Below are 16,424 nucleotides of genomic sequence, written 5' to 3' on the forward strand. Positions count from 1 at the left end.
AGGAACTTCCAAACTGGGAAAACTGTATTTCTTCAAGTCTCTTACACACTTCTGACTGTTTTCTTCACATCCTAGCCGTCACATTAGAAACCGCCACCTGGTGCTGGGAACCTAACCAAGTAATTTGCAGACTGAGCTTTCTCACTCTGCCTTTCCTGCCTCTTTGCTGCTCTGGCTGCTGCCACCACGAGTTTTACCTCTTCCACATTTCTCCTTTCTCCAAAATCAGTTTCATCTCTTCTACTGCCTAAGGCAGAATGTGCTTTGGTGCTCACCTCTAAGGTAAGTGGTCCAGCACAGGCTCTGCCAATATCTTTGATGCTGCATTTGGTGCTTTCTCATCCCTGACTTCCACCCTCTTCTCGAGGTATATGTTTTAGAAAGAAACAGCTCTGAATAAAGTGAAAATACCCAGATCTCTCATCCATAATGTCAGCTTACGAGAAGAAAATCAACCTTTTTCATAACAAAGTACCAAACAGGCATGGATCATGTCCACAAAATTAGGATTCTTTTTCTTTTTCTTTCAATGGTTGTTTTTACGCTCATACGTTGACATGCAGACTGGCTACACAATTCCAAAATTCATTGCCACTATGGTTCTTCAATCTTGTAACAAGGAAAATACATTTCTGCTCACTTCTCAAATCAGGAAATCCTGGTTCTGATTTCCAATTTGATGTGAACTTCTTTATTATTTTAAATTACTGAGAAGTGACTACCAAATTTGGTGATTTCATCTTTAAATAAAACAAGACTAGGAATTTTTTCTGCCACATTATATATTTTTCCCTCTCTCCATTTGTCCTTAAATATTTTCACATAAACACATTCACATAAAACAAATTGTTCATGTAAATATATTATGTTTCCTGTCCGGAGCTCCATGCTGGTCATTCAGAAAGCTTAGATACTTACCAAAATAATGAAATAGTATCCTCCCCAATTTGTAAGCACCTAACTTTTTTGAAGTATAGTTGATTTACAATGTTGTGCCAATTTCTGCTGTACAGCAAAGTGGCCCAGTCGTACATACATTTACATTCTTTTTTTGATATTATCTTCCATCATGTTCTATCACAAGAGACTGGATATAGTTCTCTGTGCTATACAGTAGGACCTCATTGCTTATCCATTCTTCATGTAGTAGTTTGCATCTACTAACCCCAAACTCTCAGTCCAGCCCACTCCCTCCCTCCCCCAACCTTGGCATCCATAAGTCTGTTCTCTGAGTCTGTGATCTGTTTCTGTTTTGTAGATAGGTTCATCTGTGCCGTATTTTAGACTTCACATGTAAGTGATATCATATGATGTTTGTCTTTCTCTTACTTTTTTACGGTTATGCCCATCTCTGTGCAAAGTGTTTTATTTACATCTCTTAAATATAATCCTTAAACACCCCCCTGAAGAGTTTAATCCTTAAACGGACCTTCACAATTTACAGATGAGGATGCCGAGGTTAAGTAACTTGCCCAAATCCTAGTTCTGAAACAGAATAGAATTTGAAGCTGGGCTCGTCTAGCTTCCTTGTACACACTTTCCCCTGCGATACTTTTGCTTCCTGAGTGAGTTGATTGCATTTTTAGGTCCTACCAAAATCTCTCCATGCTATAGCAATGCACAATGAATATTAGCTTTCTTATATTTTGTTCATTTCATTCTGTCATTTTCCACTGGTGGAAGAAAAATGATTTGGGGATAGAATATGTGTGGCTTTATCAGTCTATGTGCATCACAGGCTGACACATAGCAAATATCTGTTATATGACTTCACAAAATTGTGTTCTGGCACAGTTATAAAGACATAGGTCTTTGGAAGTAGATGAGACTGTGTGGGGAGTCCCTGCTATGGCTCAGCAGTGACAAATCTGACTAGTATCGAAGAGGACGTGGATTTGATCCCTAGCCTCACTTAGGGGGTTAAAGATCCAGAGTGGTCGTGAGCTGTGGTGTAGGTCACAGACATGGCTCAGATCCCATGTTGCTGTAGCTGTGGCATAGGTTTGCGGCTGCAGCTCTGATTTGACCCCTAGCCTGGGAACTTCATATGCTACAGGTACAACCCCAAAAAGTAAAATAATATTATTATAATTTAAAAATAAAAACACAAGTTTGTGAAGTTCCCTGGTGGCCTGGCGGGTTAAGGATCCATCATTGTCACTGCAGTAGCCCTGGTCACTGCTGTGGCATGGATTCAATCCCTGGCCCAGATCAAACATGCTACAGGTATGGCAAAAAACTAACAAACAAAACTGTGAGTCTGCTGTACTATTTAACTTATGTGTTTTTTAATAGCCGATGAAGAGTATGAAGATGGAATTGAAAGGACATGTGACACTCTCCTTATGTGCATTGTGACTGTCCTGAACCAGGGTCTCAGGAACGGCGGTGGTGTGGGGGACGTGCTGAGAAGGCCATCAAAAGATGTAAGCTGGAGAGGAATAGTGTTTCAAGAAGCACATGATCTTTTTAAAAAAAAAAAAAATTCTTTAACAGCACTAACAAGACTGTTTTTGTTTTCAGAGTACTATGTATTATGTTGTTTGCTTTAAAAGTACCATGGTAGCCAATTAAAACCAATTAGTTGCATTCTGGGGTGACTTCAAAATAACTCATGAATGCATGTTGGTAGGGTTATGAAATCTTTCCAAGTTTTTGAATTCCCATTGGGACTCAGTCGTAACGAACCTAACTAGTATCCATGAGGATGTAGGTTCAGTCCCTGGCCTCGCTTAGAAGGTTAAGGATCCGGTGTTGCTGTGAGTTGTGGTGTAGGTTGCAGATGCAGCTCGGATCCTGCACTGCTGTGGCTGTGGCGTAGGCCGTCAACTGCAGCTCCGATTCAATCCCTAGCCTGGGAACTTCCATGTGCCGCAGGTACGGCCCTAAAAAAGAAAAAGAAAAAAAAAAACTTTCCAAATTTATACTGTGTATTGCATTACAACAAGGAAATTGTGATTATGGACCTTATAGAGGAGTTGATTATTACATAAAGAACAGAAATTAGGCTGCCTCTTGTCTATCAGTTTTCTCAGGCATGGAGGTTTACTCTTTGCCTCTGAACAGGAACAGCCCCCATGATTTAGTATGCGGAATGTCAAACCTGAACAAATTCTAATGGAATTTCATATATTAAGATGGCAAGGCTGAAACATCTCTCATTGGCTGCAGACTCTCAAGTGTCATGCCAGGAGCTTAGACAATGTCAGTCCTCCAACAGACTGGCCCTATCACATTGTCCATTCATATCTTGTGTTTCCTCATCACTGAAACAGCTAGACTCTGTGGTCTCTAATGCGTATTCTAATGCCATCTGTCAAGTAGAAATAAGCTTGAGTTGTATGTACTTGACCCTCTAAGGCCAAGAACAAAACCTCCTCCAGAAATTGACAGATCATTAGATCCTCCTCAAATCTCTAATCTCTGACCTTCAGAACTGGGATTTGTCTACCTCTTGTGCAGCTTCTGGGATGGGGGCCCACTGCCACCAAATGAATTTAGCACAATGACATAGTGAAGTGGTTTTTAATACAAGATAAGTGCCTCCACTGGGGAGGAAAAGTGTGAGTCCTGGGGCATGAAACAGGTCTGAGAACAGACTAGGATGTTTTCTTCACAACACTTGAAAAAAAGAAAGTGGGTCTTATTTTTTCCAACTTGGAATACTATATATATTCATTTAGCAAACAATGGTTAAATATATCCTCTTTGGTAGACAATGTGCTAAATCAACATGCCTTGAAAATGTGTGTATATATATGTACAGTGTTTTTTAATATTTATAAAAATTTTTATTTCAGGAGCCCTTGTTTGCTGCCCGAGTGGTGTATGACCTTCTCTTCTATTTCATTGTTATCATTATCGTTCTTAACTTGATTTTTGGGGTTATCATTGATACTTTTGCTGATCTCAGAAGTGAAAAACAGAAAAAAGAAGAAATTCTAAAGACAACCTGCTTCATCTGTGGTAAGTGTGCTCAAGATACTAAAATAACAGATGAAACAGCTGCCCAATGGGAAGGAGGGGCTAGCATGATTTTTATTTGTTATGCTTTGGGAAAATTATTTCAAAATGAAAGCTGGACAAAATTCAGATTATGTAACTGAGCCTTGGACTGGGGTACTCCACTTCCAGAAATAGAAGAATTACACCCCAAAGCTATCTTGTTCTTTCTGCAGTTTGTATAATTCTCCAACTATAGAACGTGTTGCAAAATGCCAACAGGTTCCACCAACTGGCAAACAGATTTTTAATCACAATAACATATTGATTAAACAATAGAACGGTTTTTATTTTGTTTTGCTAGATTATGAATCCACAGATCATTATTCCAGAAGCTTGAACTTCTTTTCACTGGCTGCACTTTGTTTTTGATTCTGAACTGTGCTTTCTCTCAGTTTCTGTCTCTCCCTCCCTCTCTCCCAACTTCTCTCTCTCATAACCTGTCCTCCCCTTCCTCCATCATTAGCTCTCTCTGGCCAACCCAACCTTCTCTTTGTCCTCATTATTTCCTTTGGCTCTACCCTCTGTGTTTTAGATCTCAGCCCTTTCTGGCTTTAGTTGTCTCCATAGCTGGCTTAATCACCCTGGGATCCTTTTTCCTATTCCACCAACTCCTGGTGACACTCACCATCCATTTTTCCACATCAAGCTAAAGAATCTCTTGATAAAAGTCGTAAAACAAGCATAAGGGCTTCACTGCAACGTTTATTCTCTATAACTTAAATTGGACCCCCAATAAATCCCCTTCCCTCCTTGGTTTTCCACCTTTTGTCAACTATCTCATTTCCCTGAATAGCTCTTCCAAGCCTTTCTAGCATTCCTCCAACAGACGAAGGTGTCCCAAATGCTAACTTGTAATCATGGGCTGTGTTCCAAGGAAATGAACACAAATTAGATGTGCCCTTCTTCAGGGTGTTCACAAGCTGTCGTGGAATACAGACAATAAATATCATTGCTGTCTATTGCATGGAGGGAAAGGATGGATAAATTCATGGGTCATGAACACCTCACTGGGCTGTGGCAGGGGGCAGGTGAGAAAAAGTCAGGAAGGATTTCTTAGAAGAGATGCTGATGGAGCTGATGGTAAAAGATGGAAGGAGGAGCCATTTCAGAGTGGAAGAAGCAGAGTGGCCAGCATAAGGAAAGGCATGGAGGGGAGAACAGCATGAGAAAAATCTGCATTTCCTAGGAACAGCTCAGTGTTGCTGAAGTATCAGTTTTGGAGCTGGGCATGCCAAGCACAGAGATTGGCCAGATCTGATGTGGCCTTTTCTGTTAAAAAGCTTGGACTTTGTCCTTTGGACTTGTGACGAATGGTGAACCATTAAAGAACTGTTAAGTAGAGGAGTGCAGGGTCTAATTTTTATTTGAGAGCATTGTGGCAGCTATGGAAGGTTGTTCATCAGAGGACAACATTGGAGGCAGAGAAACCAGATAGAATTGCTGGTGTAGTCCATGAGAGATAATGAAACCTAGATCCGGGAGAGTTAATGGTAGCAATGTTCAAGGTAGGGGACAGAGTTAAGACATAATTGGGAAGATAGAATTTTAAAATCTTAATGGTTTGAAATGAATATGAAAGAGCGTGGTGCCTGGGTGGATGGTATTACCAACAGTCGAGTTTTAGAATAGAAGAAGAAAAAGAATTTTAGGTAGGACTGTGCTGAGTTTGGCTTTCAAAATACTGAATTTGAGGTCTGTACTGAGCACTCCAGTGGGATACACACTTATTCCAGAGGTCAACATATGGGTTTGCACCTCAGAGGAGTCTGGACTGGAGACAGTATTGGGGGAACCCTTAGCCTGAATGGGACAGAACAAGCTGGAGTGTGGGAGAAGGCTCCCAGGTGAGAGGAGAAGATAGGATTGAAGTAGATCAGCACTGAAAAGTTGAAAGAAAGAGAATCTCTCTCACACACACACACACACACACACGTGCGTGCCCAGAGTGTTCCGTCTGAATGGTGTGATGACAACCAGTCATGGGTGACACGTGAACGGAAGGGGAGAAAACAGCCTGGGAAAGAAAAGAATTGATTATCAACTGGATCAAAGCCAAGAAGGCCAATAACGTGAACCGAAGCAGAGCCTTTGGCTTTCTCATTTAGGAGGTTTTGGTGTTTTCAGAGAGGAGTTTCCATGAGGGTAAAGGCAGATTCCAGATTGCACGGTGCTGGGGAGGGACTTGCTGGAAGGAGTGATGTGGAAGGAGTGATGTAGAAGGAGGAGTCTTTACATGCCTAGATTAGATGAGGAACGCAAGACTGACGTGGCACCAGGAAGATGTACAATAACTGGGGGATTTGGGAATGAGAGCTATTATGTAGAAGAGTGAGCCCCAAGGAGGAAAGAGATGCTGCCCTTGGAGATCCTCCCGTGTCTCATGATCTTGTCTTTACACTGCTTCCCCAAAGCTTTTTTCTTCACAGTCATAATAATTAGTATGTGAATGCACTACCTCTGAAACATGGGATTCTTTGGGAAAATGTGTCAGTAGGATGTGAGCCTCATCCTAAGACATGATCCATTCTCCCCCATTCTAGCAACGCAAAAACATGAGTAGCAAAATAAGAGCATCCCTTCACCCCATTCCTGCTCCTCTGGGCTTTCCCTTCTATGTCAAAATTCTCTCTGGCTTTTTGCAGTGATCAAAAAGCCTATAACCTATAAATTCCTTAAAATATCACAATGACCTTCATCACCAAATTGAAATGTTTTTCTCAAAGCTCATCATGAATTTCCTGCTGACCTTTTCATCTAGCTCAGATTGCACATTCTCTGGGTCCATCTCAAGGCCCTAGTTCTCCTCCTAATCCCTGAAACAGATCCTCTAGTTTTATCAATGACTCCTTGTCTCTTTTCCTTGCCCTCCTCTTTAACACCATTTTATGCAGATTATTGACAAATATACAGCCAGGGCTACAACCTCTCTCCAGACTTTTGACTTTGTTTTCAATTTGGCTCTTTGTGTGTGTGTGTGTGTGTGTGTGTGTTTTAATATTTAAAGCTCTGATAACCAGTAATAAATCCCTTGCACAGAGAAATAAGCATTTTATTTATTTATTTACATATTTTTCTCTTTTTATGGCCACATCTGTGGCATATGGAAGTTCCCAGGCAAGGGGATGAATCGGAGCTGCAGCTGCCAGACTATGCCACAGCCATAGAAACACTGGATCCAAGCCACATTTGTGACCTATGCGGCAGCTTGGGGCAATGCCGGATCCTTAAGCCACTGAACAAGGCCAGGGATTGAACCTGCATCCTCACAGACACTGTGTCAGGTTCTTAACCTGCTGAGGCACAGTGGGAATTCCTATTAATTATTTTTTTAATTTATTTTATTGAAGTACAGTTGATTTATTATGTGTTAGTTTCTTCTGTACAGCATGGTTTTATATATATATATATATATATATATATATATATATATACATATATATATACATACATATATATATATATAATCTTTTATACTCTTTTCCATAATGGTTTATCATAGGATATTGAATATAGTTCCCTGCGTTATACAGTACAACCTTGTTGTTTATCTATTCTGTGTATAGTAGTTTGCACCTGCTAATCCCAAACTCCCAATCCATGCCTCCCCCATGTCCCCTTCCCTTGGCAACGCAAATCTGTCCTCTATGTCTGCAAGTCTGTTTCTGTTTCATAGATAAGTTAATTTGTATCATACTTTAGATTCCACATGTAAGCAGTATATAATGTTTGTCTTTCTCTTCTGACTTACTTCACTTAGTGTGATAATTTCTAGGTCCAGCCATGTTGCTGCAAATGGCATTATTTCATCTGTTTTATGGCTGAAATTCCATTGTATGTTATGTACCACATCTTCTTCATCCATTGCTCTGTTGATGGACATTTAGGTTGCTTCCATGTCTTGGCTATTGTGCGTAGTGCTGCAGTGAACATAGGGGTGCATGTATCTTTTCAAGCTATTATTTTGTACAGATATATGCCCAGGAATGAGATTGTTGGATCATATGGCAACTCTATTTTTAGTTATTTAAGGAACCTCCATATTGTTTTCCATAGTGCCTGCACCACTTTACATTCCATTGCTGATCGACATTTAGAAAGGTATGGCTTCTTGGCAGCCAATTTTACAATGTCTACAAACCGGTTATAGTGTTCCCGTTTGGAATGCCCAAACTCTTAAGCCATTGAACTATTGCCTTCTCTCTGAGACCCAGACCTAAAGCTATGTTTCCAGGAATTCAGCCTTCTCTGATCTCACTAACCAGGAGCAAACACAGCAGCTCCTAAATTTTTCAGTCACACTTACCTATATGGTACAGTACACATCTCTCGTTGTGTTATCTCCTCTGTTGGATACTGTGCATTGCCATATTATAGAAAGTATATGAACTTTACAGTCAAATAAGCATGGATCTACACTGGTTCTATATCCTGGCTATGGGATCTTGGCTAAGCTTCCTCTCACCTCGAAAGTGAGGAATATAGGAGTTCCCATCATGGCTCAGTGGTTAACGAATCCGACTAGGAACCATGAGGTGGTGGGTTCGATCCCAGGCCTCCCTCAGAGGGTTAGGGATCCTGCATTGCTGTGAGCTATGGTGTAGGTTGCAGTTGAGGCTCGGATCCTGTGTTGCTGTGACTCTGGCGTAGGTCAGCGGCTGTAGCTCTGATTTTTCCCCCAGTCTGGGAACTTCCATATGCCTTGGGTGTGGCCCTAGAAAAAGATAAAAAATGGAAAAAAAGAAAAAAAGAAAGCGAGGAATATACTGCTATGTTTTTGAGTTGTGGTGGGTATAAGTGAAATCCTGTATATAAAAACTCTTAGCTCAATGCTTAGCTGAGAATAATTTCTCAATACATGATAACTCCTCCTCTTTAGGAGACCATGTCTAGATCTTAGCCATTTTTATGCTTCCATAGTACGTATTAGGGATCATTCATCAATATTTGCTTAATGATGACAGTCCAGTTAGTCACCTCCAAATTAACATTGTCTCTATACTTATGTGATTTATAATCTATAAAAGGAAGATAAAGCAACTAAGTCCTAATTTAATATATACTGCAGACAGAAAACTTGGATGCACAACTTGCAAGTTATTCCAAGTTTTGTCACATGTAGAGTGTTGTTCCTGTGGCCCCAGATATATAGGGTGATATATCAGGAGGTCTTAGATCAACATGGTCCATTTTTCAGAAGCTTTAGGATTATTAAAAAGTTTGAGGATTTCCCATTGTGGCTCATGGTTAACAAACCTGACTGGCATCCATGAGGACGAGGGTTTGATCCCTGGCCTCGCTCAGTGGGTTAAGGATCTGGCGTTACCGGGAGCTGTGGTGTAGGTCCCAGAAGTGGCTCAGATCTGGCATTGCTGTGGCTGTGGTGTAGGCTGGCAGCTGTAGCTCTGATTCGACCCCTAGCCTGGGAAACTCTATATGCTGCTGGTGCAGCCCTAAAAAAGACCCCAAAAAAATATAAAAAAAAAATTGAGAGGCTATTTAGGTAAAGTAACCTATGAGCAAATAAACACCTTGTAAAGTAGAACAAATTGAGTGTGAACATGTACAATAAAATAGAAACTTAATGAAATATTGAAAAGTGGTTCCAGGCTTTTTAGCTACTAATTCCTGTGACCTCAGTAACAGAAATGACCTCAGAGAAGAAAGGGGTTCTTTATTCTCTTTCCTCAAAGGACCTTCAGCAGAAACACGTGAGAAGTGCTCTCATAACGTGTACCTAGATATGCATTCATTCCTGGAATTGCTTACTATATATAAGGTCTAATAGTGTATGTCTTATAAGACCCTAACTATGAGAATAGTTTCAACAGTGCGATGGTTAGGGGTTGTACCTGTCGACTGTAAAATAGTTGTGATTGATTGGGAAATGCTTCTTGGAAAAGTCAGGTGTTAAATTGTGGTTCAAAGTGAGAATATTGTATCAGGTGACAGAGGAGAGATTCTTCACGCCGGAAACTGGCCCCAGGAATATTCCAAGGATACCCAGAGTAGCAACAGAGGAGGGGTAGGTGCTGTGACAGGAGATGAGAGCAGATGGGACTTTCCTCACCTTGAAGACAATGGCCAGATGGCAAAGGGTGATTATTCAGACAACAATTGCCAGTGATCCAGAAAGCAGCCATGATAGGCTGGTGATAAGCAGATGACAGAGCTGAAGCAGTGAGCACGGAAGCAAACTGGCAATGCTGTCCACATGAACCACTAATTTTGTTTTTGTTTTTGTTTTTTTGTTTTTCTGTCTTTGTCTTTTTGCTATTTCTTGGGCCGCTCCCGCGGCATATGGAAGTTCTCAGGCTAGGGGTGGAATCGGAGCTGTAGCCACCGGCCTACGCCAGAGCCACAGCAACGCGGGATCCGAGCCGCATCTGCGACCTACACCACAGCTCACGGCAACACCGGATTGTTAACCCACTGAGCAAGGGCAGGGACCAAACCCGAAACCTCATGGTTCCTAGTCGGATTCGTTAACCACTGCGCCACGACGGGAACTCCTTGTTTTTGTTTTTGTTTCGCTTTTTAGGGCCACACCCGTGGCATATGGAGGTTCCCAGGGTAGGGGTCGAATCTAAGCTACAGCTGCCGGCCTACACCACAGCCACAGCAACACAGGATCCGAGCCACATCTGCAACCTACACCACAGAGGTTGTAATGCCAGAGAGGCTTAAAGTCCAGTGAAAAGGAGATGTTGGCAGACCAAGTGTGACAAAAGAACAAAATGGAAAAAGGATTTGATGATAGGTCAGAATTCCTGTCATAAGGAGAGTCAGGTTCCTAGAATTAAAGATCTCTCTAGATGATTTAAAAGGAGATAAATCATCTAGAAAGGATCTGTGTTCTTCTCTCATATATTCGTCCCTTACCTATACTTTATGCATTATTCTATTGTCTTTATCATTTATACTTATGCACAAGAATCATTCATTCACTTATCCATTGAACAAATATGTATCAAGCATCTCCTATGTGCTAGGGTATTGCAGTGAACAAAAATAGACCAAAAACCGTCATGGAACTTCTTTTCTAACATAGATAGACTGTCAAATGATAACAAAGACTGAGGAGAAGAATTAAGCAGAGAGGAGGAGTGGGGGATAAATGGCTGGTGGTCAGGTATGTGCTCATACCTTAGTGCTGTTGGGTGGGAAGCACAGCATAAGTGTTGTCTTCATCATTTTTCCTAAAAAGTTTGTGTTGAGCACACAGAGCACCTCTTATCCTTCCTTTCTTTGTCCCTTGATCACCTCCTTCCATACTCTGGCCTTCATTGTTCATTCTGTGTCATTTGTCTTTGAACCAGCAGAGTTACATCTTGAATGCTCTATTTGGAATTTCCAGCTTCCTGCCTAACATCCCAGCATTGGCTCTTCTATCAACATCATAAACTCAACACATCCCAAATCAAACATATCCTCCCTTTAAAATCCCTTCCATTTTTTCCCTCTAGATTTAGTGATACTACCTTAAGTTCAGTCATTCAAGTCAGAAATTCATTAGAGTCATTCTCAATTCCTACTACATCTATACCTCTAATTGGACATCAAGCCTTCTTAAATTTTCATTCCAGAGTCCTCTTCGGTCTCTCTTATTTGTTTGTTCAATTATGCTGTTAAATTGAGTTGAATGCCTACTTTTCCAGTTACTCTGCCAGGTGCCAGTAGAACAAAAATAACTCGGACAGTAAAGTAGTAGAGCAACAGACAGATTTTCAGAGCAAAGGATTGTAGACACAGAGAGGATCCACCAAGGGAGTCAGAGTGGTGTCCATAGTTGAGCTGGCTCTTCCAGAAGGAATTCCTGCAAAGCAGGACAGAGACTGGATGGAGGCAGAGTCTTGAGAGGATAGGGCGTATTTAGAGAATTGTGAGAAGGTCAGAGTGACTATAGGACAAGCTCAAGGAGTGATTGGTTGGTGCATAAGTCTGATGACTTGAGGTCCCCTCATGGACAGGGATTTCATTAACAGAGAGGGGGAAGAAGAGTTTAAAGAAACAAATGTTTGATGAGTTGAATCTGACATGCCTGCAAGTTATCCAGGAGGCAGCTGGAAGTAGAAACTAGAGTTGAGAAAACGGTGGGTACTGAGAATAAAGACAGCAATCTTCAGCGTGATGGCAGTTGAAACCTTGGGAATGGACCATGACACTCAGGGAGCGAGACCCGGTGGAGATGAAAGACAACCAGTTTCCCTCCTTTACATCCCTCTCCACTGTCCTAGTGCCCAGGATTCCCCCCTCAGCCTGTTCTCCCACAGTCTTCTTCTACATCCTGCCACAGGAAGTTACTTAAAGCACAGCTCCAAGTGTGCTAGTCTCCACTCAGAAGCTTTAGGAATAAAGTGCAAAATCCTTAGCTTTGTATTTAAAGCTTTTCATGGTTTGTGACAAATGCACTGTTTCATCTTCATTTTCCAGTGTTCCCTCCTGGCCACACCAAAGGAATTGACACTCCCCAAAACAGGGCATGTGCTTTCATCTCTAGCTTTGCTGTGCTATTTCCTCTATCCAGAGGCAAAAGAACATGGCTTTGGGGTCAAAGATATTTTTATTTAGATACTGCTGACTTTCCCACTAACTGGGGAGGTGTTAACTTGAGCAATTAATTGAATCCTTCTGAATCTCTTTCTCATATGCTGAAAGGTCAGACTGGATTACTGTCATTAGTATAGCATATCTGGACATCTTTGTAGTTGTCAGCATAAATAGGTGCTCAGTAAAAACTACCTTTTCTTACTATTCATCTCTTTTCCACTCATAGTCATGTTTCATAAGCCAAACATTTAAAGCTTTATGCCCCTTTAAAACCTTTTAATATGTACCCTGTCAGAACTTGCTTTGCCCTCCTTTAGGCTTCCTTGGCAGTTTGTACCACTTCAGAATATAACCCCAGTTGTCTCTTTCCTCTACCATAGGACAGATTAATTGGTAGTAGACATTATCTTTATAGTCCTACATACCTTGCAACAGGTAAGTCATCAAATTGAATTCTAGGAAAAATCTACTTTAAAATCTTCTCCTTTTGGGGGGTAATAGCTCTATAGAAATACCACTTATGTATCTTACAACTCACCCATTTATACTGTATCGTTCAGTGGATTCTGTATATTTGGAGTTGTGCATCCACCATCACCATCAATTTTAGAAAATTTTCATGTTCATGTTCCTGCCCTCAAGAAACTTCATACCCTTTAGCCTTCACTGCTCCCTTCCTTCCCAGCAAACTTTCCATCTTCCTCAAACCCAGGCAACCAGTGATCTACTTTCCGTCTCTATGTATTTGCCTATTCTGGAATTTCATGTAAGTGGAATCATATAATATGTGGCCTTCTGTGACGTGCTTCTTTCACTTAATATGTTTTCAAGGTTCATGATGTAACATCTATCAGTACTTCCTTTCTTTTTATTGCAGGAAAATATCTATTGTATGGATATGCCATGTTTTGTTTAGCTTTTTATCAGTTGGTGAGCATGTGGATTCTTTCTACTTTTTGGCTATTCCGAATAATGCTGCTGTGCACAGTCACATACATGCTTTTGTGTGGACATAAGCATCACTCTTGTGTAGATACCTAGGAATGGAATTGCTGGTACGCTTGGGAACTCTGTGTTCAACCTTTTGAGGAAGTGCCAAACTGTTTTTCAAAGTTGCACTATTTTATATTTCCATCAGTAGTGTCTAAGGGTTTCAATTAATCCATATTGTCATCCACACTGCTATTATCTGTTTTTGATTTTAGCCATCCTAGTAGAACAATATTTTATGACTGGTGTATTTTAATCCATCCAATCAATATTTTGTTCAGTGCCGACTATGTTCTAGGCACTCTTCTAAGCTATTGGGACCACCCGTGAAGAAAAGAGACAAATACATCTACCCACAAACATGCAACAAATAATCAACATATTAAGCTTGTGTCTAAGTTCCTGGATAAAATGATACTCCTTTATTCTGTGCTGATTAGTGGCTGATTTTTCTTGCACAATCATTTTTACCTCTTTTTGTTTGTTTGTTTTTGCTTTTTTGGGCCACATTCGCGGCAAATGGAGGTTCCCAGGCTAGGGATAAAATTGGAGCTACAGCTGCCAGCCTACAGCACAACCACAGCAACACCAGATCTGATCTGCATCTGTGACCTACACTACACCTCAAGGCAACGCCCAATCTTTAAGCCACTGAACGAAGCCAGGGATCGAACCTGCAACCTCATGGTTCCTAGTCAGATTTGTTTCCACTGCACCACAACAGGAACTCCCATTTTTACCTCTTTATATGACACTTTTGGTCCAGTTTAACTGAACACCTCTTGACATGGCTATATATTCAGTCTGTTAGGAGGTGATAAGCGCTATAGGAAAAAGAAGGGAAAAAGGAAAGAGTAATAGAAAGTATTGACAAAAGGGAAGGTTAGGCTGTAGGATTAAATAAAGTGATCAAGTTAAGCCACACTGAGAGGGTGAGATTTGAGAAACACAGAGACCCCAGAGCAAAGAGTGTCGTCAACAGAGGAAACAGTGGGTTCAAAGGTCCTGAGGCAGCGGTCTGTGTACAAGGAAGAGCAGGGGGCAGTGTGGCTGGATGAGAGCTAGCAAGGAAGGGCTTAATGGGAGACAATGGTAGAGAGGCAAGAGGGCCGCATCATTTAGTGTTTAGCAAACAAATATTGCATGGGATGTACTGAAACTCAACAATTATTCATTGTTTTTCCGAACTTTAAACTTAACTGGGCGTCCTCTATTTTATCCAGCAACCCTACTTGTAGGTCCTTGTAAGAACTTTGACCTTTATTCTGAAGAAGTGAGCAGTCACTGCAGGGTTTGGAACACAGGAGAGACACCGTCTTACTCGGGTTTTTAAGGGATCGCTCTGGTTTCTGTGTTGAGAACAGGAAATGTGGAAACAAGGAGGCCTGGGGATTATTGGGGTAATCCAGATGAGAGACAATAATGGCTCAGACCAGCGTGGTAGCAGTGGAGGTGGTAAGAAGGGATTATATGCAGGATATATATTGAAGGTGGGGCCAAAAGAATTTCAATTTGAATCGGGGGCGGTATGTGAGAGAGAGAGAGGTTTCCAGGATGACTCCTAGACTTTTGGCTTAAACAACTGGAAGAATGGCGTTGCCACGGAATGAAAAGAAGACGTGGGTGGAGCAGGTTTGGGGAAGAGGATTGGGTTTTATTTGAAGCATGCTGAGCTGATGATAGGTCAAGTAAGAGGAGGCATAGCCATTGGCCAGCAAAATTGTATGGTATTTTCCGTAACAATATCCAGTAATATAATTTGAAAGGTCACACCTTCATTAGGGACAGATTTTTTACTTCTTGTACTTTGTATCTTATTGTTTAAGGGGTCTTCTTCATGCCTGCAAAGCCAAATGACCTTTACAAAAAAAGTGCTTAGGAAAAGACTAGCCAAGGTTTGGAATTCAATTTCCAGATTTCTCCAGTATCTGAAATGCAAAACCAGACTAAATCCTGACATCCCATTTTACTTGGCCATCGAATTCCTTTTTTCCACAGAGGTTTTTCTTCCTCTCCATTCATTGCCTTTCATCTATCCTTCAACCTTTGAGAGAAAAGAATCTTACTACCCAGATCCTCTCCTCAGTGTCCTTCCAGAGGCTAAAAATATGTCCTGGAAATTGGACAGACCATCCCTTCCCCAAAATGCCTGGAACAAGGCCTGTGTTCTAAGGGGTGGAACAAGCCCCGTGAGGCCGTCTTGCACTCAGAATCCAGATCGCTGTGGACATTCGTTTGCCCTTTACTGATTACAAGTGGTTTGAAGAGATGACTCTTAGCTGCCTTCTGTCTTTTTCCAAAAGTTCCTAGGTAAAATGACTTTTTTTTTTCTGTCCTGATTAGTACGTATGCCTTTTTTGGCACAGTCATTTTGACTTCTTTTTCTTAGGGTTCCAGTTTAATTTGACAGTTTTGATACAGCTATCTTTAAAATTATCTGCAAATGTTACATTATAGGACTGTGCTTTTCCAAGAATCCATGAAGAAAAAAAATGTGAGTGGGGAAGAAATTAAAAATTCTGGTGTTTTTTTTCTGGAGGTCTTATGTACTATGTTGTTTTGAATCATAACATGTTAAATTGTCACACTCTTACAGAAAGCATTTTTTTGCAGTCATTATTGTATTTTGTCTTTATGCCAAGAAGTGAATGCTGATTAAATGACAAATCACGTGTGTTGTGTCTCCTGTGTTTTGCAGGACTCGAGAGGGACAAGTTTGATAACAAAACGGTTTCTTTTGAGGAGCACATCAAGTCAGAACACAATATGTGGCATTATTTGTACTTCCTAGTTCTGGTGAAGGTTAAAGATCCAACGGAATACACTGGACCTGAAAGTTACGTGGCTCAAATGATTGTGGTGAGTGAGGAGGGGATTTGGAC

The 16,424-nt window shown here is 41.1% G+C and overlaps 1 protein-coding gene across 1 annotated transcript in view; it reads left to right on the top strand.

Annotated features, from left to right (window-relative positions):
• Positions 1-16,424, top strand: part of ITPR2 (inositol 1,4,5-trisphosphate receptor type 2) — a 520,896-nt gene that overhangs the window by 457,440 nt on the left and 47,032 nt on the right. Inside the window, exons 53-55 of the mRNA XM_047787348.1 lie at positions 2,296-2,426; positions 3,801-3,966; positions 16,241-16,401. Of these exons, the coding sequence (XP_047643304.1) occupies positions 2,296-2,426; positions 3,801-3,966; positions 16,241-16,401 (458 nt within the window). The remainder of the gene's footprint in view (positions 1-2,295; positions 2,427-3,800; positions 3,967-16,240; positions 16,402-16,424) is intronic.

Source organism: Phacochoerus africanus, chromosome 7, assembly GCF_016906955.1.
Source record: "Phacochoerus africanus isolate WHEZ1 chromosome 7, ROS_Pafr_v1, whole genome shotgun sequence".
In the NCBI taxonomy this organism is placed as follows: Eukaryota; Metazoa; Chordata; class Mammalia; order Artiodactyla; family Suidae; genus Phacochoerus; species Phacochoerus africanus.